Here is a 24,598-nt window from a genome sequence, read left to right on the forward strand (position 1 = left end):
ACTTTAAATTAAAATAATTAATTTTAAAATATATAATCTTTATGACATTCATTTGTTATGATTACGCCATAATAATGCATGTTAAATCACAGAAGGTATTTAAAAAATAAATATATTTCATAACGCAATAATTGAAATAGTTTGTAGGAGTTAAATATTTTATTGCAGTACCTAGGTACTATCTACTGAGCCACTATAAGGTATAGGTTATGAATATTATCACTTAAAATTAACGACATTGCACTCTTCTATTCTTGTCAGTTGTACAATACAATTAATAATTATTATTAATACTACTAAGAAAAGTCATTGAAAATTAAATTAAAACCATATTGTATTTTCACTTATCAATGTATGCATTGTCATTAGGTCAGTGTAGACGAAACAAACTACGAAATCTTAAGATAGTGGAATAAATAAGTTATGTAAAACGTGAAATAAACTTTTAGTGTTTATCTCGACACCTCAGGTTTTTGATTTCTGTGTTAACCAATAATAAAGTAATATAATAAAGAATTAACAAACAATTAATACCCAAAATAATTATTACCATGTGACACATTTTACGTGAGTTGTAAAGTTATCATATTATGTACACAATATAATATATTGTACATTAATTGAGCTATTAATAATAGAAGTGCTTTCATCCGCTAAATATATAGTAATCCTTGTAATAGACACTCAATGTTTGAGTAAATTTGAATGCGTCATTTAGATCAATTTTTTTATATTTTAAACATGTATAAATAATTACTTTGAATATAGTTAGTAAACTTTTTTTAAATTTCTAAAATAGATAACAAAAATTAACTTGGCATATAAAAGTATACAATTTACTTATCACTCGATAAATATTAAAGTACATAATATATCACCTTATAAAATGTATTATTTTATACTATTATTCTTTATATTTTTAATATTATAAGACCTATCAAACTACATTTTTCATTTTACGTCATTTCAAAGTAAGTAAACCGGATGCTTTTTCTAAAATATTATTTATGAATCGTTTTAGAAACCCAACAATGGCTTTTACCGGGTTTCTATTTAAAAAAAAAAGTAATTTATATATTTCATTTTTTCGGAAAAAGTTGTTTACTTTATATATAAAACATTAATATTGGTGCACATAAAGATAAAATATTGTCGGTATGTAAATTATTTATTTATTTTTCCACACAAAATAAACTCGTGATCACATTTTTTTTTAAGTATACACTTTTGGTTTAAAAATTTATAAATAATTTTTAAAATATGATATTCGAAGAAAACTTAGTATACCGTAGTGAAAAAATATTGTTGGTACAAAGACAAGTTATCTTTCAATATGATACTTTTCTATGACTATGCATGCATGTCTAGCAGTCTATAACGTTAACTGTGCTATACGTTATGACACCCCATGCAGTATCAATATTATTATCATTATCATCATCATCATCATCACTATCATAATAATCATAATAATTATTCATTACTTGTGTATTTATGACTATATTTAAGACTGTGCACTGTGCGTTGAGTGTACAATAACGTTTTCCTAAATATATCCAGAAAAAAAACATTACACTATAGAAAAAAAATGATTCATCGCATGATAAGTCTTGTTCGTTTACTCTTCGAAAGTAGTCATAAGACTCATAAGTATATAATACATGTAGACTACAGTCGATGTGATATTAGATATTTACTAGTGATTTGAGCGCGACTATATGAGGTGTCTCTCTCAAATTTCAAAGCACTGTGTAATACGAGTATATGATTGCATATACTTAGGACGATAATAATATTTGAAAATCACGGACGTTTAAAGTCAACGCGCGTTTATCGGTAAACCTTTTGCCACGACGATCATCCTCCTTCGCCGCGATCAAACAATAATCTGTAATAAAGAGATAACATTACGTGTTCGAAAAATCGAATATATCATAATAATTAATGCATAAAAAACCGTTTAATCTCATATCATATATAATATGTAGGACTTGGGTATACATATAAGTAATGTAACCGATGGAAATGACGCATTTAGGTACCAATAAACGTAGCGCAGAATACTGCAGGACGAGCGCGAACAAAACGGTGATGAGACGAGACGAGAGAGGGGTGGCCGCCGCCCGGCGACTTGACCACGGCCTTTTCTCGAGGGTGGGCGCGGTTTGGGGGTGTAGAAAAAAGCGAAACCTTCAAAGGTAACAAAAAAAAATAAAATAAAAAATAATGAAAAATAATAAAAATAAAAATACATCATACACCACGTACGTATATCTCGCGAGTGGTTAGCGGATAGGGGGGGTGGGGGTGAGGTGAAATGGAAAAAAAGAGCGCCGCGGGTCTCGTTTGCGTGTGGTACGTCGGTCGCGTACGCACTCTCTCGGGTCAATACTTGTGATTCCGAAGGGAGCGACGGCGGCGGCTGGTCCGACGTGAACACACACATACACACACACGCAAACGCGCGCGCGCACGCTCCCGCACACACACACACACACACAAACGCACATTATACGCACGCCACACCAGCCGCCGCCGCCGCGCTGTACGTCGGCGGCGCGGCGGTATCGGCCGCCGAGTGCCGACGATGATGACGGCGGCGGCCCCGGCAGTGTGTAATTCGCCCCGCGACGACTAGCGCGCGCGTTTCCCCCGCGTGACTACGTGTTTGTGCTCTTCGCGCGCACCACCACTACCACGACGACTATTACTACTATACCACCGCACTACCACGACAACAATAACAACAACTGTTACTACCGCTGCTACCACTACCATAATTATTATAACTATATAGTGCTGCCGGTAACAAGCCCGCCGCACGCAGATCAGTCTACTGCCGTGAGTCGGCCGGTGTGTGTGAGTGTGCGTTTGCCCGCGCTTGCGATTCGTCGACCGGAAAGAGGAGAAAAAAAAAACGAACGATATCATTGCAAAATCCAATCGACTTCGCCGATAACGGGAGACGCGACCCGAGTGTGACGGCGATCGCGCGTTTGATATCACGTAGACTCCGGTCTTATCGTACATAATAATATACAGGTACCTACGCGCGTTGTCGTCGTCGTCATCGATCGTTAATGCCTATTGGCCATTAATTATTACCGATTTAATTACGATATTATCATCGTATATCATATTATTATAAAGTCGTTAAAAACTCAAAGGTGACCGGTTTGAATTTCATTTTTTTTACCGCGTCTTATCGTCTTGCCGCCCGATTAAAACGCGTTGTTGAATATCATTGATATTCGTGTTATCATTGTCGCCGTCGTCCGTCAATCGGTCTTCGTTTCTTTTTGATCCCGATAAATCATCGCCGCGTATCGTATTCGCTGATCGTTGCACACCGTTCGATGATGGTTGTTCGGACGCCGGCGCCGAACAAACCGCCGGCGTAAAGCCCAGACGGGAGTTTCGCCAAAGCCGAGTCTCTCTTACCCATATACCCTGCTTGACGTAGTCGGGCGAAAAGGAATCGCAACATAAAACCTACCTCACGATGAACACGGCGGCAGCGGTGGCGATTTCCGTGCTGCTATTGCACTCGGCCACGATCGGTAAGTCCACTTGTCACATTTCTTGTATCCATTTTTATTGTATTGTTAAAGCGCACTGTTTTATGAGTAAATATATATTTTGTGAATCTGAAGTCCATCACACTTCATTGGTTTGGGTGGGGCTGGGGCACAACTCTCGACGTGAAAGAAATATGCTCGCGGCCGAAAAATATCGATTCCGCTCGTCAAACGGATTTTCTCAGAGATTTTCCAGTTTTCCTTCCCCGTATCCCATCAGACCCCTTCCCCGTCTAAAACTTATACATAGCGTCGCAGACAAGTCCACAATAATTAATAACGTCATATTTCATATTCACCCCTCGAAGCACGGAAAAACGCTATTTTTCTGAAAACCATCAACATCACACGCTCTGTATTTTACCCTGTTTGTTTTTTCGTCATTTCATTCTAACGTCAACGTGTACATGTTATTTGCTTGCAAATCGCTTTACGGTTTTTCGTTTTTGTGTTTCCGAAACCAAAGAAAAAGTTTAAATTATTACATAGTATACCGAACTGTGTTTTTGACGTTCTTAAACTTATTCATAACACTTATAACTTATATAAATATAAATTATAAATTATAATAATATATATTATGCAAACCATTATAAAATATAATTTATAATATTATTATCATTTTATAAATGTTTATTTTTGTAAATGATAAAACGGTTTGAATTTTAAATGATCAAAATTCCGTTCTTTTCAAATTCCGAATGATTAGGACTAGATGTGAAAAACAGCTGTTTGATACCGTCCCTTTTATTACATGATGTATAATATGTTTACAACTTTAATTTAAAATCGAAATCACGTCAAAAGTAATTACATCTCCAAAAGATCATCAGAATATAAATATAATGGTGTGGGTACCTAATAAACAAGAGGCATTACAATTTATAGTATAGAATAATATTAGTATAAGTAATAAAAAAGTTGAAAGTTACTTTTTCAAAGTCTAATGCCTTTGCTATTGTCTTTATTTTTAGAATTTATTCATAGGTTACTATTTTTTAATTATTTAAAATTACAATATTTTGTCAACGTGGTCAACGCGGTAATAAAATTAAAAATATATAAATAGTTTTTTTTTTTTTTTATCTTCGACCGTCCGATGTCAAGCATAATAAAAGTTACCATAATGTATGTCATTATGCCATACATTTTCCGAGCATGGCGGGAAACTGGTTAATTCATCGATAATATTTGAGTAGGACTAACAAGGTCCAGGGGGTCGTCGTCACTGTATTTTTTTTTGTTAGAACCTCTGATGTTTGTTTAAAAAAAAAAAAACAATATTCTTTGGAATTTCGAATATCTCTCGCTACATGGGTTTGTATTTATGAGTTATATTTCCGTTGGATTTCGCCCAATAGGCCCTATAATCTCCACACCAACTGAATAAATGAGCTGAGTAGAAGTCGTCGTAATAGTAATAGTACACTAGTAGTAGTAAACACTCGACAGAAACGTTTTCACGGTTGTAAACGGCGGCGTGTAATATTATTATTATTTTTTATTAGAGTGGTTACTACTATATAATACAGTGTATACAATATATACGACTATAATAATAATAATATAATACTACTATATATCATGATGTTGATGTGCGGGACGCCACTCGTTGTTGAGGAGGCGCGCACGCGTGTCAATCAACGGACCAAAGAGTATGGCCAATTATCCTGAGTCTATAATGTCTTATCTATTTCCTATAATTTTTTGTCTGCTCTGTCACTGATGACGATCCGTTGACTAATTCCACAATAAAAAAATTATGCACGGGTTCTTCTGGAACTTCCTTGACCACATTGCAAAGTTTGATAAATCTATATTATTTATGATATATAATGTAATATTATAAAGTACGTATTTAACGCTCTTTTCTATTACACCAAGCCATGTATATGCACTTAATCCTCTTAATGGACTTATTTCGGGTGTTTCCTATACAGAGGCAAACCGTGCGTTTGCGTGCGACATATTCATACCGTTTATGAAAACTAATTCCAAGATTACCTGGCGGAAAGAGATGATAGTCGTCATTATAATTATTACGGTTTAATGGTGTTTGGCTATAGTTGCTATACGTTTCGGTTTGAATACAGTATCCAAGTGTCCTGGTAAATTTCCTGGAATTAAACATTGATAAATGATAAAATAATCAAGTTGATTACTTGTTTGATTGATAAATACATTTTAAAATCGTTTTACAGCTTATTGGCGATAATATTGTTGATGAATACATTTAATTTTTTCCTGTTCTCTCACGACAATTTTAGTTATCATTTATTACTAACTGATAATGTTCTCGATTAACATTTAGTGTTGACTATTGACTTATAATATAGGTTCTATATATTATCTAAAATATAGGATGTTATAACTAGCAATTGACCGCGGAAGAGTGATACGAATTTTCTTATAAACATTATGCCAAAAATGTTTTTCCCGGTTTAAGTAAAATAAAATAAAACAATTTTATGTTTGATGTGTTTATAAAACCAACCACCTGGTGTTATGTTTTTACCTGCAGTCCTTGTTACAACATGTCTGTACAAATTAAATTAAGTCTTACCGCGTCCGCTTAAATATTATTATTATATTGTATTTAGTGCTATTTTCACGTGAATCGTTCCTATTCGACGAATTTAATCACTATTGTGTGCACATTAGAAAGATAATATACATTATTATTATTTATTGCATGCAATAGTAAACATATCTAGGTTAGGTAAACTTACCTATTATGTTTTTTTGTATTGAAGTTTCTATAAAAAGGGTTCTTTTTTTAAATTTTAATCCGGTATGGCTATTAGTTTCAGTGACAATGGCCTTTGTTTTTTTGTTTGCATTGATAGATTATTGATGATAGATTATTAATTAAATATTATGCAACTCCGTTAAATATATTAAAATCTTGAAAAATAATACCCACCCATATCTTTAGATTTGAGGTGAACTAATATTGCATGTTATTGGGCCTCTAATGTCGGTTATTGTAGTAATGTGATAATCATAATTTTAAAGAAATGGACAAAATATGTTAATATTTATTTATTATTTCATAAAAACTGTACTATTATAAATAAATTTATATATTATAAGATTTAATTTTATATTTCCTTTTCTAGATATATATTTTTTGTTTGGTATTTTAATAACCTACCTATTATCTATAATCAAAGATAAAAAAGTAAAATTATTTCGTATACGTTGCGTTAGTGTATATAAATGTATATTTATAAAATAATTTAACTTGATCTATTTACCAAAAAGCCTATTGTAAATAACATTTTTAACTTTTAAAAGTTAAAAGTTTCAATGTTTTAATTCATTATCTAGAATAAAAATTATTTCTCTTGAATTTTGACAAACTTATAATTCGATTGAAAAAGTTACATATTACATTTCAAATTAGTATTGCCATGGAAACTAACATTTAAACTTTCAAGGATATCGTGTTATTTTAAAAGTATTTAAACCACAGCTACTGTTTGATAGATAATAATGTTATATTTAGTATGTCTTAAGCCAAAGTGTTGAAACCTACGCATACTGAATAGATTTCTTCAAGAAACCCCCACGTATTAATCGTTATGGATTTAATCAGGATATCGCGTATATCCTGTTTAAAATATTATATCTTTTAGTTTTTTCGTTATTTGTCAGAAATTCTATTGAACTATATATATTTTTACTTCGTTTATAAAAAAAACGAATAGTTTTTTTTATATTTTCGTCGTATTAGTTAATACAAAAAGGCGTGTATACCAGTTTTTTTATGAAATCAAATCATTAATTAGATGCATGATTTTTGTTTTAAATTATTCTAGTTAGTCTATTTTAAGTATAATGAATAACATTTAAATACATTAAACTTATAGGCAATTTTTTTTTTTTTTACTGATCCATAATAGTTTTATTTATATTATTCATTTATATATGACATAATATTTATATTAAATTTGTAACTAAAAAGTAAATTTGTGATTTAGTAAAAATAATTTTGTTTATTAACATAAATTATAATGATGATATATAATTAAATTTATTTTTTCAAATACCTAATTACGTACATAAGTATGCAAGATTTATCTATTAACTAAACACTCATTATAATTTAAAAAAATTGTGGAATAGAACAAGTGGTTAAAAAATACAAATATTTTTTTTGTTATTATCGTTATTAATAATGCTTTTTTACTGCTATAGAATCAGTAGTTCTAACCTACTTAAGAAAAATATAAACCTAGTCTTTAGCTTTTGTTATTATAAACTATTGTAATTTAATCAATATCAAATGCTTCAGAATTTAGAAATATTTGAATCAAAAGACGGTAATGTAATTCAGTGTATGAGTATTACATAATATGAGGTTACTTCAGTCCCAAAAGGATCTTAAAATATTAGACATGTTTTAAGTATAACCATTGAAAACATCATATTTTTCTATTTAAAATGCCTAAGAAAATTTTCATTTCTGGCAATAAGTTAATTATGAAATACTAATTGTCCTGTAAATCTGATTATGTCTATTATATAAATTTACAGTTTACACCAACTTAGGATTTTAAACGCCAATTTTGTTATTTTCAAATATAATAAATATATTTTAAAACTAACACTATTTTTTCATTTAATTGACGTGTGGCATTATGGTATATTATAAAAATGGAAATAATGACGTTACATTAATTATATTCATGGCCTATATAATTTAGCCAGAAGTTGGAAATTAATAGGAACATTGATAATAAATTAACCACAACCCGATAATTATACCTAATATTTTGAATAAGTATTAAATTAGTAGTATATTTATGTCGGGAAAAATCACAAATTAATTAAATAAAATTACTTAGTGACGTTTTAAGTTCCCAAATATAATTTAACGTTACATATTATTTCGGAGATTAAATTGGACATTATTATATCACGCAACATATATATTTGAGTATTACCAAATGTATCGTACATACATGTATACATATTGTTTGGTTTGTTAGTCATACGTGAAACTGATATAATTTGGATAGCCACGGCCCATGACTTTGAAAAATAACATCACGTGTTTTATACGAGTTCCATATAGGCCAAAATGTCATCATCCAATTTGTAACCCGCTACGCAACCCAGGGGGTAAAACACTGAATGAATTGAACGTATACATATTACAGTACTTTTAAATGCAGTTATAATATATATATATATATATATATGTATAAATGTAAGTATCTCGTTCATATTCTATAGAAGTAAAAACGAGCGAACAACCTAATAAAATGTGGCATCCTTGCGCACCTAGAAGACGAAATTATTAATAGTCGCTACTGCTTTACTAACACTTAGAAAACGTAATAATGTATAATATAAATGTACGTACACCGTACCCCTATAATTTATTTATTATAGATTTTTGTTATATATTATATATATAGGTAAGTCACGTCGTCGTTTAAAAATATAATTTATCAGTGCATACTTAAATGTCTCGTGAACCGCCCAGCTATTAAAGTTCCATACTTTATAAGTGTGATTGGAAAAAAACTCGATGTTCTTTTATTATTTAAAGTACTGTGTTATAAATTCCTTGTATGTGTAAGAATAATTATTATTTTTTTTATCTCTGTAAAATTATCAAATATTTAGATGAAAATGTCCTACATAATTTTTTTTTTTTTGAAGTTGCAACACTTACACAATTTCTTGAACACTTCCAATTATATTTCCATTATTTAATCAGTTTTTCAAATCTCAGATATCTTTAAATTTTTGTTACAAATTTATAGCTTAACTTTATATTATTAATTATTATGATTATGATTATTCTCCTCGTAGTTAAAAATGGAACACAATTTTTTTTTTAATCCGTATTATTCTATTATAGTTTTGTAATAAAAGCTGAATAATACATTGTTGGGAAGATTTTTTTTAATTTAGTAAAATATAAAAACTTGTAATGAAATGGCTTTTATTATATTCTTTCTAACTTTCTTTCCAAAAGTTTTTGTAAGACTAAAAAAAAGTATTAACTTTTTTTTTGTTTGACATCATTTTAATTATTTTATACTCTATTATATCAAAATTATATATAATTTTATTTAATTGAGACATAAGTACTTGTAAAATATAAATAATTACTACTAGTATTCAATTTAATAATACCCAACTATTAATTATTTGATTAAATAATGGACCAACATTTAGTTAGTTACTAATAGTTTCAATTGTAAAAGCAACAAACATATGACTATACCTATTAAAACAAATTATTAATAAAATCAAATTCAAAGAAAGTATTTATTAAATATTTTTAATATAATGGTTTAACCATCAACTTTATTGTGGACATTATAAATCACAGAATATCGTTTTATAATTTATAGTTTTAGTTAGACATTGCATGAACACTATAAACTATTAACATCTAAAGCACTACTACTTAGTGTTTATACTTTTTACCTTGTATCCAGGCTAATGTCGTAGTACAATATAGAATATTAATTGTATGTTATAAATGTACTTGCAAGTTATAATAATATATACTTGTATATTCATGTTTAAAAGTAATTTAAAAAAATTTAAATTATTCAAGTCTCAAATCTTAGTTTTTATTATATTTTTTTAAAACTATAAAATCACAGCAACAGATTATATTCATTATATTCTTATAGGCTACAGATATAGGTATTTTTTTTTAAATAATTTCTGTTTAAATGTATTGAATCATGTTTTTAATAACTTATAGTTGTTGTTAATATACTTATCTATTCGCAAATACAGTTAATTAGTATTTGTATTACATTCGATTACAATTAAGAGTTTTTATAATTACCTACTAAATTTTTGATTATAGCATCCGTTCTCAATGGACTATAAATTCAAAACTGCTTGGAAAAATATTTAGTAATTATCATTTAATTAACTATATTTAATTAAACAATAATTTGCTACTTAGATGTCTTATATAAAACTTCCTTGTTGGTGTTTCGTTTCAAGATTTATGACCGTACATTATCGGTTGATTAGATGTAAATAAAATGCCGTTTGATAAATTTATACATATCACGCATTAAACGGCTATAAACATCGCAGAAACAGCGGTTTTTCATTAAATCCAAACATAGTCATTTTAAGTTGTAGTGGTATTGACAATACCATTTAACATTTAGCATGGTTCCCGTGAGAAACTATTTTTTCTCTCCGAGTCTGAGCAGTATTGAAACAGATTTTCTAATAAATTAAATTTTGATCCTATAATATTTTGTTAGAAATAAAATTAAATAATTTTAATTAAAACTATTATTTATTATTTTTACTTGGATTATACTTGATACTTGAACTGATTTTTATTTTATATCTATTTTTAAAATTGAATGTTTAAAAAAATAAACAGCAATTAAAATTATTAATAATTAGAATTCAGATGTTTATGATTTGCATAATTTTTTTAATGCAAAAGAATTGTACTAAAGTATGACATAAATTTGATTCGTGAAGTATATATCTTAAATCTGCAAACTTATTTTACATTTATTTGCATTTAAAGATTACTTCTAGATTTAGTAATATATTTACGAGATATAGTTGATACGATATTATTTATTTCAAATATGCTACTCAATAAATGTGAGCAGTAATGTTTTTCAATATTTAAAATTATATTGTTGGATCATTAAAAGTTTTTACAATTTAAAAATAGTATAAATCGTAGTAATTCTATCGTTCTGTATAATTGTGGCATTTAAAGTGCTTCATTTAAATTAATTTAGTAAAATACAAAGCCAAGTGGTTAAAAACCGTTTTTTTTTTAAATTGTTATTATCGTGTGTTATCTTAATTGAAAAATTATTTAAATTAATTTTTTAGAATACATAAGTATTTTTTTATACATAGCTATTAATTATGTATTTGAAATGTGTAATTTAAATTAATATTGAACTGTTTTGTGATAATATTTAAACAATTGGATGTGTCAAACCCTCAAACCCTCAACCATATTATCTGTACATTTTGATATTAGTGATTAAACTTAAATATTACATAAAAAAAAAAAAAAATAATACATTTACGTTATTACGTTTTATCAATGTTCCTCTTGGGCTAGAGAGAAAACAATGCGCTGACATCATCCTCACTATTTCTTTCATTATATAAAGCAAAATATTGATTTTACAATATATATATATATATATATGATATTAACCCTTAAATTAAGACTTAATGTATATTTATTATAGATATATGCTTTGGACCATTCAGATGGGAGTTATCATAATGTAATATTATAATGTACTGTTTTCCTATTGAATGAGAAAACGATATAATCATTAGATACCTACTCGATGAATAGTCATTGCCCATTGGCCAAACATGTGTTTAATGTCTCTCGGTTTGACATATAAAAATAACGCATGTCTGATTCTTTTATCTTCAATTAACCTTTCACGAGTCGGATGAAATCACAATCGGTTGAATATAAATTGTCGCCGTCTCTAAAAAAACATTAATAACTGTTAGTCCTCAATCCATTTTAATCTACAGCTCTACTCGGTGCAGCTGCCACGTTTGAAAGCAAACGCCTGTATTGCTGTTAGACGAACATTTTTTGCTATAATCAATCAATGTGAATTATAGGGTCTGCTCAAAACAAAGATATCTAATTAAGTCTCAATCTGCCGAATTCTTTTAGACCCTATGGTTAAATATAATATATTATTTATATGAAACGGGAATGTTCTAGGTACACGACGCAACCATATAATGTGTTGTTGCCTTCTCTCCAAGCATATGGGCTATTATGTTTACACATTTTCCATATAAAGTATTCTATACGAAACGAAATCATTTTAATTGCAAACATAAAATAATTTTTAATACCCATCCGCCAAATCCTGTTCAGCCAAATTGACTCTTAGATGATTACAGTTTATTGATAAATGTAAATTAATTGTCTTGGATTTATTTTCATTTGGTTTCGGCCTTGTGTAAAAAGAATGCTACTAAAATATAACATGATTATGTAGACGTCGTGCCGAGACGAAAATATGTACGTTTTGTTACGTTACTTACTTGCGTCTATTTAAAAGTTAATATTTTGAATTATAGTGGTATTTATATCAAACGAGACTTGCCATAAGGCATAAGCCAACGCACTGCACCGCATCCATTAGATTTAATGACTGACCTTTGCCCGTGAGTTGTTGTAGCAGCAGTATTATAGGACATCATATTATTATGGTGTCGTTCGTTTAGAATCATATACACTGACACAGACACACACGGCGTGCTCGAGTGTGCGTCGAAGGATATTAATCATTATGTTTTAAGTATATATCTAAATAAAACTCTGGACTACACCTCTACATGTCCCGAATGTTCCGATTTAATTATACAGCCGATTAAATGAAGTTAACGACACGAAACAGACTACTGAAATAAGCATTGAAATATAGCTATAAATTAATACTATTATATTATTATTTTATGAACTATTGTTAGAACGAAATATATATCAGTTTGATAAAATCCGTATGAAAAATAAATTGTTTGATTGTTTTGAAAATATAATTGGGCGCCATTTTTTTTTTATACTGTTTAATTAAGTACTATTGTAATAAAATAATGAGTTTCTTCAAAACCGACCAAGGATCATCGCCCCACATCCATTCAAGAAATAATATGACATATTATATTGACTTAAATTAAAAATGACATTAAAATCATTTGGCATTAGAGTGGACTGCAGGATTAAATGAACGTTTATGTCTCTTAACGATTAGGTAAATAATATTGGGTAACGTGTCGTCCAAGGTTAATTTTAGGCACCCTTAATAATATAATTATACTAGAAAGTGTCGTTTACGCAGAGTTTCCGGAATTCTCGAATCCTCGGATAGTGGCCGGAAATCTCTGTACTGTGTATGATTTCAGCCATAATTTCGAAATAGCTGAGCGTCCACGCCGTCCACACCTATATCCTACCGCCATGACTTCACGTATTAATTACAATGCCTATACACACACTCACTTATTATTATTATTATTATTTCTCTTCCTGTGCTGGGTTGCTGCTGCGGTTAAAACGTCTGTTAGTGTTGTTTTCGCTGTGAGGGTTTCGATTTTCGGCACAATACGTTATAATAATAGATTAATATATAATATAATACATAATATGATATCATTCAAGTGCCAGGTGGTAGCCTAGTTCATATTATACAATACTAATATCTAGATTTATCATGAAGTTCATATTATATTTTAAAGAAGAGAGAAAAATAGGAGTTCATTATTTCTACACACATCATCGTTGTAATAATGTCAAATTTTAGCATTTCACTATTATATTATTTTGCCCCGTGCAAAAGCCAATCCTGTATTTCTATCCCCACGCCGTGCTGGTCAATTATAAAGTCTTCCGTCGTGTGTCTGGGGAATAACAGCAATTTATCACGCCGGAGACGGTTGCCGTGTCCCGCACATTAATATAGCCGACGAGGGCAGTTTTGTAGAATTGATATTTTGTATGCGGTGTGGTTGTGTCTGTGTGAATCGTTGGGTTTTCGCTTTTCGTTCGTAGGTTACTGTCAAATAGGGAAACTCCATGATACGTTTACCTTGTACATTACGAAATGTATGTCTGTTATTCAAACTATTCGACGAGAGACGCTTTTCGTGCCTTCTTCCGTCCGTCATAATAATGTATTTTATCCGGCGGCGGCGGTCTCGTGTGTGATATATTATTACGTACGATGTACTGTACCGGAATAAAGTTTACTGTCTAGCATTGATTTTGGGGAATTGGTGACTGCCGATTGGTTTAAAATTCGATAAAAACAACGAACAATTTAGTTTTATTATATTTTATTTGTTATTATAAATTGTGTTTAGTATATATTAAGTATATTGTTGGTAAATCAGAGTTGAGCCAATAGTTATACATATAACATTTTACGATATTATAATATGTATTTGGGATGGTTAGGATAGAGATATATGATGCGTTTGTCGTTCACTTAAATTTTTAAAACGTGGGCCGACATTGAATTATTCGACTTGAGTTCAATATCAGTGAAACACCAACTAGTTTTGGAGAACCGTTGTCCTAAATCGAAAATTCTATGGTACGGTATCAAGTTCGTAATACAAAATTTACATCATTTGATTGTTTGTGATATACCTGTACAAACGTCCATTTTAAACTACTACTACTACTACTATTTTTAGTTTAATTCGAGTAATACATCACGCATAATCAATAGTCAATCGTCAATGGTGATATATGCGTAACGCTATATTTGATAGGGAAGAGTTATACTTCGCTAATAAAGTGAGGAAGGGCATTACATGATTGCAGTTGAATTCTAATTCGTGAAAAATTAAGTCCTTCGTTTCTGTGTAGGTACATCCATTTTATGTATAATAATATATACATAACATCTCACTCATCAATTTACAACCAAATATAAATCTCACTTGGATTTTATCAATTTGGTTTTATTTATAAAATTATTAAAACGAGAATAATATATCCAAGTAAAATGCATTTTGATCAAATATTAATAATCTTAGTTGCTAATGAAGTTACTGAAGAAGATTAGAATAAATTTAAAATATTTGTATAAAAATAAAAAAATTAATGTGTATGTTTAGTAATATTTTTAAATTTTTACTAATTCATTCATTATATAGTAGTTTGTACATAGTTCAAAGTTACGAAGTATAATATGTTATAAAATATTTTTTAAAACCATAGAATTATTATAAAGATGCCCTAACCGTGTCTATCACTGACCCACCATAGTTTTGTCTTTGTATAGTTATTAAGTACATATGTTTATGCGATTTGTTCAAATTTCATCAACTTAATATTTTATTAGTGATTAAAGTACAATTATTACATGTTATTCATGTATATATGTACAGACGTTTTTGTTTCAAACAATATAGTATTTCATACGGCAACTCATCTATGTCTTACTGTTTATTGGTATTTTACACTATTTATAATACTATTATTTCATAATATAATTGTTAATATTTTAATAGTATAATATTAGTTTAGCATATTGAACCTTTAAAAATGAATATCATTCATTAAAAGTTCCTTTAGTTTATTGTAGATGCCAGATACATATTTTGTTGTACATATATTACCTTAGTATAGATAGTTATAATTAATAGCTATATCTTGGATCGATAAAATCGTGGATGTCTTTATACAATTTGTTATCTATGTTAGGTCTATAAGGTCTTCTAAAAATGGAATAAATACAAACAATTAACAAATAACTATATAGTATGTCTATAGACTAATATAGTTGTATCTTTAATATTCACTACTCATCTCAGTTAAATATGGCTATATAGCCTATAGGTACGTACAATTTAATGAATTATTATATTTTATTATTGAAGTTTCTAAATTATAATGTTTAGCTTTCTTTATATAAGTTTAATATTTAATAATAAATATTTAATTATATTTATATTAAAAATATTGGTGTCATTAAAACTGTCCATATTCGTAATATGACGTGTTCACTTAATTCCTTGTACCATAATGGAAATAATTTTAAAAGTATTCAATTGTATTTTTGGTTAAAATATTTACTTGATTGTGATTTTTATTAAAATGAAAAATAGATTATTTTTCGTTTTGGTTTCCATTAGGAATAAATATGAATTTTAGAAAGTAATTAAACAATCTTTTTAAATTTTCTATTATTTAATTATGTTTTGATTCACTGACATTAACTTTGCATTCTTAAATTCAGTATATAATATGTATAGGTATAGTAACTACCATGCATGTATAGCTTTTAATAACAAACTGTATTTTTATTCAATTTTTTAATTAAGTTTAAAATCAAATAAAAAATAATAAAATAAAAAAATAGTAACGCTATTTATTTTATTGTTGTTATAAAATGGCATTGTACTCGTATTTCATTTTTATGAAAAAAAAAAAAAAACATGAATCTATAAATATTATATTATTTAATGAAAGAGATATGTTCAAACATACTATAATCTTTTACTATCATAAATTATTCTTTATTAGTCATTCGATTAAGAAAATAAAAACAATCGTAAAATTAATCAATATTGCAGTTGAGGAATACAAATTATTTTGTATTATTAAACATTATTATTTTAGTATAGTTTTCTCTTAAGGACTGTATTTGTTGTAAGCCTGAGGAGACAAGATAAAATGGAAATGGCATAGACATTTGAAATGTAAATGGATTTAAGAGCAACTCATTACTATAAAGATGACCTAAACTAATGTACCTATAAAAGTGATTTTGTAATGATTGTTTTTTTTTTATCTCCTTTGTGACTTCGTTTAATCTCAATACTTTTATCGTTCCGAGAACAATTCTCACTTTATATAGTTGTCTTCATCATGTCGATTATAGTTGATTTATTTATTAACTGACGTATTTTATGAAAGATTTCTTCCCATCAGGTTGATAGAGTAATATGAGTGTAATTTTTACTAGAAATTGAATTAATATTGATTTTAAACATGACTTATAAGATGCAAATGTAATTACAAACTAAAAATAACAATACTTTACTGTTGAGCTTATAAGACACTTTTATCGAGTACCTAATACAATACAATTAATATTTAAAATTAACACTTGAATAAAAGGCGAATATATGCATTTTGCGTTGATAATTGATATGTTATTGATATATTTATACAATTAATTGTGTCAACTTAATGGTTAGTTTTCGTTGTCTTCTAGAAAGATATATTTTTTACTATGCTAATACTATATACTAGAAAAGTTGAAATTTACTTCTGTAGTAATTTTCATGCGACTGTGCTGGGTTGTGATCAGATATTTGACATGTGCGTTCTTCTTTTTCTGTATGTAGTACGAATTTTACATTTTGTATTGATCAGTTATATACGTCACAGTCATCCCATACGATATTTATTGTTCTATAAAAATATTTACTATTGTCTATATTGTAGAATAAAATATAATCTATTTAAAACTGAATAAATTATAATACTTTATTATACCTAATTCATGTATGAGTAAATTTGATAGACCGTTTATCTTGTATGCTATAATGCTACCCACGTAGCGTAGATACCTACCTACTTAATTATGTCAACAGAGGTTCGTTTTTTATTGTTGTCGTTGTCAGTTGATGCGATTTTATTTTTAATTTTAAAAATGTTTTGTCAATTAATAATTAATTTAGCTGCACATCATGTTCTAAAATTATAAAGAATATTATACTATACGCCATGAAACTCGACATAATGTGTACCGTCATATTTTATGTGGCGCCGACTTGATAGCCAATTGAATAAAACTCGTTTTTGGCATATCATAAATCCGTCCTTACTCATCGACTTTTTTCTGAAGTTATTAACGACTTTTTTTTTCATCAATATGATGAGAAAAAAGTTACTATAAAACTTATTTTTAATTCAATGTCTATCGAGATCGTTTTTATTTTTTTTGGACATTATATGTTGCGTTATTGAAACAAGGACATATAAGAACAAGGTTATAATAAATCTAATTTTTAATAGTTATTTTTTTCATATTTTATATCATTGTTATAATATTATGGTGCATTGAGATTATTTTTCTTAATTATGATTTAGTTATATATTTATTACAAATGTGTGCAAGTTATTTTTGTATAACTAATAGCTATAAAATCGGTTATAATCCAAAAGTTTTGTATGCTGTCATAAATTCATTAATAATCAATGAAATTTTTGAAACCTCAGTCAAAATATCAATGAGAAAAAATCTAGAGGATAGAGGATATCAATTTCTCTATTGAATTATTAACTATCGTTTTCGCGTATCTATTTAAATGTTATTAAATAATTTTAAAAATCGTATTTCATAATATTGATATTTTATTTTAATTTAATTTATTAGGAAACGTATTTTTAGTTTTTTATTATTTTTTTCTTCTCAACAAATATATTTAATATATAATGGAAAATCAGGTAGGTATTGTTATTTTTTATCATCTGTTATAGTAATAATTATTAATGTTGTTTGAACTCTTACCTGCAAGTATTAATTTAAGTACCGGACGTTTTGAGTCGTAAAGTAGTTTGTTCGAAATCGATTTTGTATAAAACCTAAACAAATTAGTTGACCATCATAAGAGCTTGTAATATTATGAGAAAGAATACTCCACTCGAAATGGTCCAACTTAAAACCTTCAGTTTCAAAATACTTTAACTAATTATCATGAGATTAAATAAAAAGTTGCTCAAATTAATTTTATCAACACTTACGTAATAAATATTTACCCGAAGGCTTGTTTATTTTATACGTTGTTAGAATCTTCAAATTTCAATAATCGACATATTATGTCGATCTACAGCGTGATTTATAAGCCTGTTTGAACATTCCGTTACTGTGATTCGTATATCTAATAGTATTTCAAGGACCTACATTTTCTTTCATTCGTCAGGCAATCTTTTAACGATCTTTGAGCAGAAAATATCTTGACTACAACGCCTGTAGCTCAAAAAACTATAACAAGTGAATTTATTATACTGGTGGTTTGATGTTACAATGCATTTTACAATGTATGGATATAGTAAATATTCTTATTTAATAATTCACGAATAATTAATCACTAGAAACGTTATTAGAACTTATGAAACTAATCCGTATTTACATTTACCGCTGATTATGTTGAACAATCTATCAAGGCTTGTATATATTTTTTTTAACGTTTTAAAAATATAATAAGGGTCTATACAGTTGTTGTTTTAGAACTTTACAAAAGTACTTAGCCCATTGTAATGTTGAATAACACTTACATTTCTAATGGATGTTTGTGTTTAAATTTGAAATAATATGTTAAGGAATTCTGAAATATCGTATCTAGTTAGTTTTAAAATCTTTTAATAGATGTTGCATTATTAATGATGATATGTTTACATTTTTAAGGCTTCTTTTCAGTGGTTTTACTGTATGCGATAAAAAAAAACATACCGCTTTTATAATTTATTACTAATATTATGTATGTATTTACTTCTGTGTATCTTTCATATAAAGATAATTAAAAAAAAATCTATAAGATTTTCTATTAGTGAGTTATTTATCATTCCCCGTCTGTATAAATATACCTACAGAACGTGACAAGAATGATGTTTCCTAAAAGTCAACAATAGTTAGTCGTTAAATTGATTTAAAGAACAAAAGAATAATACGAAATAAAGAATAGAACAAAGGTGTAGGCTACGATATTGATGTTAGATGAAACAATTCAAATATTATAACGGTTGACGTTGATGACCCGTTTGACAACGAATACCTTTTTTTTTCAAGTGGCCTGGTACCTATAACATTCAAACATATTAAAAACTATGAGATTTGGTACTATTAGTAAAGTATATAGTTATTAACAAATTACCTCAAAAACAACATTCTTTTTTCCACTTTTTATTGTCAATTGGTACTTAATACTTTTTTGAGTATCTATAAATGTGGTAACCATGTCCACGCGATTTTTTTTTTTATTTCACACCGTTAATTCTTTACACGTGCTTCAATTTGTTTACGAGAAGTTATTTTTGTATAACTCAAGATTGTGTTAGTGATTTTTATTGAAAAAAATAATATCTGTGTTAATTATTTAAAAACTGAATTAGAAAATTAATTTTATTAAACTAAAAACTAAAATAAAAGGATTTATCAATTTTATTTTTTACTCACATTATAAATATTATTATATCTTTGTATCCTAAACAAAAAGTTCTTAACGTTTGACATTATCTTGCTTTATTAGACCAAACACACAAAGAAAGTAAATAATATATGAAAATTGAAGTTTTATTTAAATAGTTAGATTTTTATACGGCTTGGAGCTATTTACTCAATAGTTACTTTATCAAATCTCAATCGGTTTCTATAGAATTTTTCAATGCTTTTAAATAATCGCTTTGTTGCGCATAATAATTCGGTATCTGCCTAATCCGGTTTTGATTGACAATAGGATTGTATGTAAATATTAGTATTGCAACTGAACACTAAACACGAACACATACATACACCTGCGGTCTAATATCGGAATTAATTAAATTGTGTGGTGGATACCACGAATCGGATATCCTCCTATAGCCGACTAAAAGTTACTAGTTAGATAGTTTAATAAACTCAATTATCTCGGATGCGGATAAATACATTACACACAAATCATCTCGACTTCGCTCTACGGTCGGACTGGTCGGAGTACATCGAATGTGTGCGGACGCGTAGTAATAATATTCTGGGTTTCGACTTTGAACGTGTACCGTTTCCGTGTACACCGGAATGAGCTTTGCGCGTCGAAAGAATAATTAAAATGAAATATCCGAAATCAGAAACGTGTGTGATAAACCACGCCGTCTGAATATTGAGTTCTGACGTTGTCGTCCGCGTGCGGACGAGAAACTCGTTTGCAGAATATTTCAAACTTACCCGTAATCCGCCGACGGACTGTTTATTCTCGGGACGGTTGTTTGGAATTGGAAAAAAAAATGCAAACTGGTGTATTTATTTATTTATTTATTTTATTTGATCGTCGCAGCGTTCTCGCGAGGATTAAAATTTCCATTAAACACGTGATTACGCGAGCGTACTGAAATGCCCGCTGTCGGGGAAGCTTCGGCACCGCGTACCTGCATAACATGCACATACGTACACGACAACGGCACGATTTTACTCTGGAAACTGTTTTTGCGCGCTCTAAGCTGGCGTTGAAAATACAACGTGCAAAAGTCTCGACGACGCGAACCGCCGATCCGTGAAACCTATATGCATAAAATAATATGCTATAGGTGCTGCGTATTATGCGAACACGAGGTCGATGAAGACGTGATAAAAGATAAAAAGAATAAAATGTTTCGACGCCCAAGTACGGCAAGTGCAATAAATGAGCGTATAGATTTTAATCGTTGGCCCGGAACAGAGTCGTCAATGGGCATATTGTGTTTCTTTCTTTCGCGGTCCGTATCGATACGAGAGACCTCCGTAATAATAGTTTTTCGGTAAAGAGCTCATCTTCCTCGCGATGCAAGTACCTACCCGTACAGAAGGAGAGATAGGTAAAGAGAGAGAGAAAGAGAGAGAGACACACACACACACACACACAGATAACTGGCCGGAGAATATAAAAAAAAAAAAAGAGACAAACCGCCCGCGGGCCATTAAGAGAGCCGCATTGTATTTTTAACGATTTCTCCGGACCGCATTATTGTGTGTTATATACGACGTGGGACCTCACCGAAGACGGCCTCTGCGTATATGTGTACACAACAAAACGTTTAGAAAAGTATATTATGTACATGTACATGCTGTACATAAATATAATATCTATACGGTATTAGGTACATATCTCCCTATAATATTATAATAATATCTCCGACGATTTTCTTATCCACATAATCGTCCCGGGGAGAATTAATTACACTCGCGCGCCCACACACTAACACGCCGAGAAGGGATGCTGCGCTAATTAAAATTAAATTATCAACGGGACGCTACGCGCACGCGCAAGCGGATACACGTCGTCTTCTAAATAGAATCCACTCCCGTCGGTGGTGGTGGCGGCGGTGGTGGAGATCGTGGCGGTTTACTGTAATATATATATATATATATATATATATACATTATACATTATACATATTATTATATACGTACAATATTATAATGTGCGTACAGACGTTTATTATTATAATAATTCATCAAATCGCGTTATGTGGGGTTCGAGTCACTTGACAGACATCATTATATTATGCGTGGGCATGCATTGTTAAACAGAGAGAAACTCGAACAGCCGCCGCCGCCGTTGCAGATGATGACGATGATGACGATCACACGAACCGACCAGCCGCGCGTCGTTCAAACATAAATACTCGGGCCCGCGCTCACACACACACAGTTTATAGTTCCTCTGCCAAGTCGAAAATAATAATGAAAAGTCTTTACTGTCCATCGAATCGAGTTGCCGTCGCGCGTTCGCCCGTATGTCGCGCGTGTGTGTTCTATTCTTGAACGTTTTATCCGATTACACGTGTACAAGTATATAATGCGCACACGCGGCGGCCGTGTGCAAGAGGGGAACATTTATAACGGTGGAGAGAGTGATTAATTGAAAGCCGGGAGTCAAGTGTCCGCGTGCCGGCCAATACGATCGTCTTGCAAGTTTGATTGCATTTTTCTACGGTCCGGTTCGGATTTCGGACCCGTTCGAAATTCCGTATTTTGCCCACTGCGGTGCTCGCGGTTGTATCCCCCCTCCCTGCAGCAAACGCCCGCATCCGTTGTCTTCGGGGTGCACAATTGCATTGCAATGACACGCGACAAATTTACGTTCTGCAAATAATTCGCGTCTAATGTCATTATGCATTAGTTTTGGTATAAATTAAATCTATTACCTATCCAACTTATATGTGAACACATTTCTTGTGTTTTGCTGACTTTCGTGTTAAAATTTCGAGTAATTATTAATAGCTCCAATAAAAGTTAAAATAGATAATGTCTTGTTACTTTTTATTTAACATTTTTCCCAGGTGTATATTATATACACGAGCCACCGTAACTTTGAATTTGGTGTTTTCGTTACACAGAGTAGTCAGAAAGTCATGGTACAAAAAGAACTATCAAGTAGTATCATTTGCAGGGTATAATTCTGGGTGAAATTCATTGAAATGTATGCCGCGGCTTTTCGCCTGAGTCTACGTAAATAAGTACCTAATGAAAATGAATCATTTACGTGGGTAGTAGTAAAATATATGAAATACCTACATATAAGTTTATATGTGAATATAAACGGTAATAATTTTTTCCAACGGTAGAATGTATATTTAAAACATGCTTGGAATGCAGCGCACATAACATAATAAATATTTATTTTCCGTCTCCTAATAATTTAAACTAACTTAAATATACTTATAGATTCGTGTTTGTTTTCAAAACCTAATTTTCTGGAGTGCCCTTTTTCACTTTTAACTTTTAAAAAGTTTTTTGATCTTTAAAATATTGGAAACAGATATTATAGATGAGCTAGAAATACTTTCAAATACAGATCAAGAAATCTGAAATGGGGAGGGGAAGCACATTTTTTTCAGAAAGACGACTAGCATAATTTAGTACATATTAGGTATTAGATAATATATTTTTTGACGATGAATTTGACTAATCTTTTAGGTAACAATACTAACAATTACAATCATATTTTTAATTTATGAATATTATATTAATACTTACTTCATAAAATATTTAATATTTACATAATATATTATAAGTACAAAGGAAGGGAGCTATAACTCTAATCCTTCAATGCCTATTTATTCTGAGATTGTCTACTTTAAATTTTTCATTGTTAACTCGTATAAAATATTAAGTATTAAAGTAACGCGTAGCGCCGTATTTGCAAGATGATTTGAATTTCACCTGCGATCTTGTTTTTGCGAAATTGATCGAACCTCAACCATTTTATATGTAAAGTAAGTAAACGCATTATATGGTCCAATAAATGAAATTGTCAAAAAAATACTTTGAACGCTTATCGCAAATTATTGACCGTATACAAATTGATTAAAAGATTATTTATCGAGAAATCGTCTCGTTGTAAATTACGTTTTGATCACTGTCGTACCGAATAAATGAAATGGATAAAATATATCCGGATATAATATGTACTATACTATATAAAATGGGCCAAACAATTTTTTTGTCATTTTAAAAAATCGTTTTCCGTTCTACATAACGGGCGGCGTAAAAATGACCTGATCATTTGGTCGCATAAACAATCCATTTGTCTTGTGTCGTGTTCCCATAGAACCTTTTATATATATAGATAGGTACGTTATTATGTGTCACAGCTACGTACATACACATACGTATATTATTCTATGGTCGCTCGGGGCAAAAAAGGTATGGTGTTTTTTTATATATATTTTTTTAAGCATCGGCAATCGATTACAATTTTTTTTTTCCTGCACAATCACAAACGTATCTACACTCCTGCAGAATCATTTA

The 24,598-nt window shown here is 29.8% G+C and overlaps 1 protein-coding gene across 1 annotated transcript in view; it reads left to right on the plus strand.

The window, feature by feature from the left end:
- Positions 1-2,627: 2,627 nt before the first annotated feature.
- LOC112603029 (transmembrane protein 132E) overlaps positions 2,628-24,598 on the plus strand; it is a 60,215-nt gene continuing 38,244 nt past the window's right edge. The window contains exon 1 of the mRNA XM_025351430.1: positions 2,628-3,560. Within this exon, the coding sequence (XP_025207215.1) occupies positions 3,503-3,560 (58 nt within the window). The 5' untranslated portion in view covers positions 2,628-3,502. The remainder of the gene's footprint in view (positions 3,561-24,598) is intronic.

This window comes from Melanaphis sacchari, unplaced genomic scaffold, assembly GCF_002803265.2.
Source record: "Melanaphis sacchari strain LSU unplaced genomic scaffold, SCAv2.0 Contig93_pilon_pilon, whole genome shotgun sequence".
Lineage (NCBI taxonomy): Eukaryota > Metazoa > Arthropoda > Insecta > Hemiptera > Aphididae > Melanaphis > Melanaphis sacchari.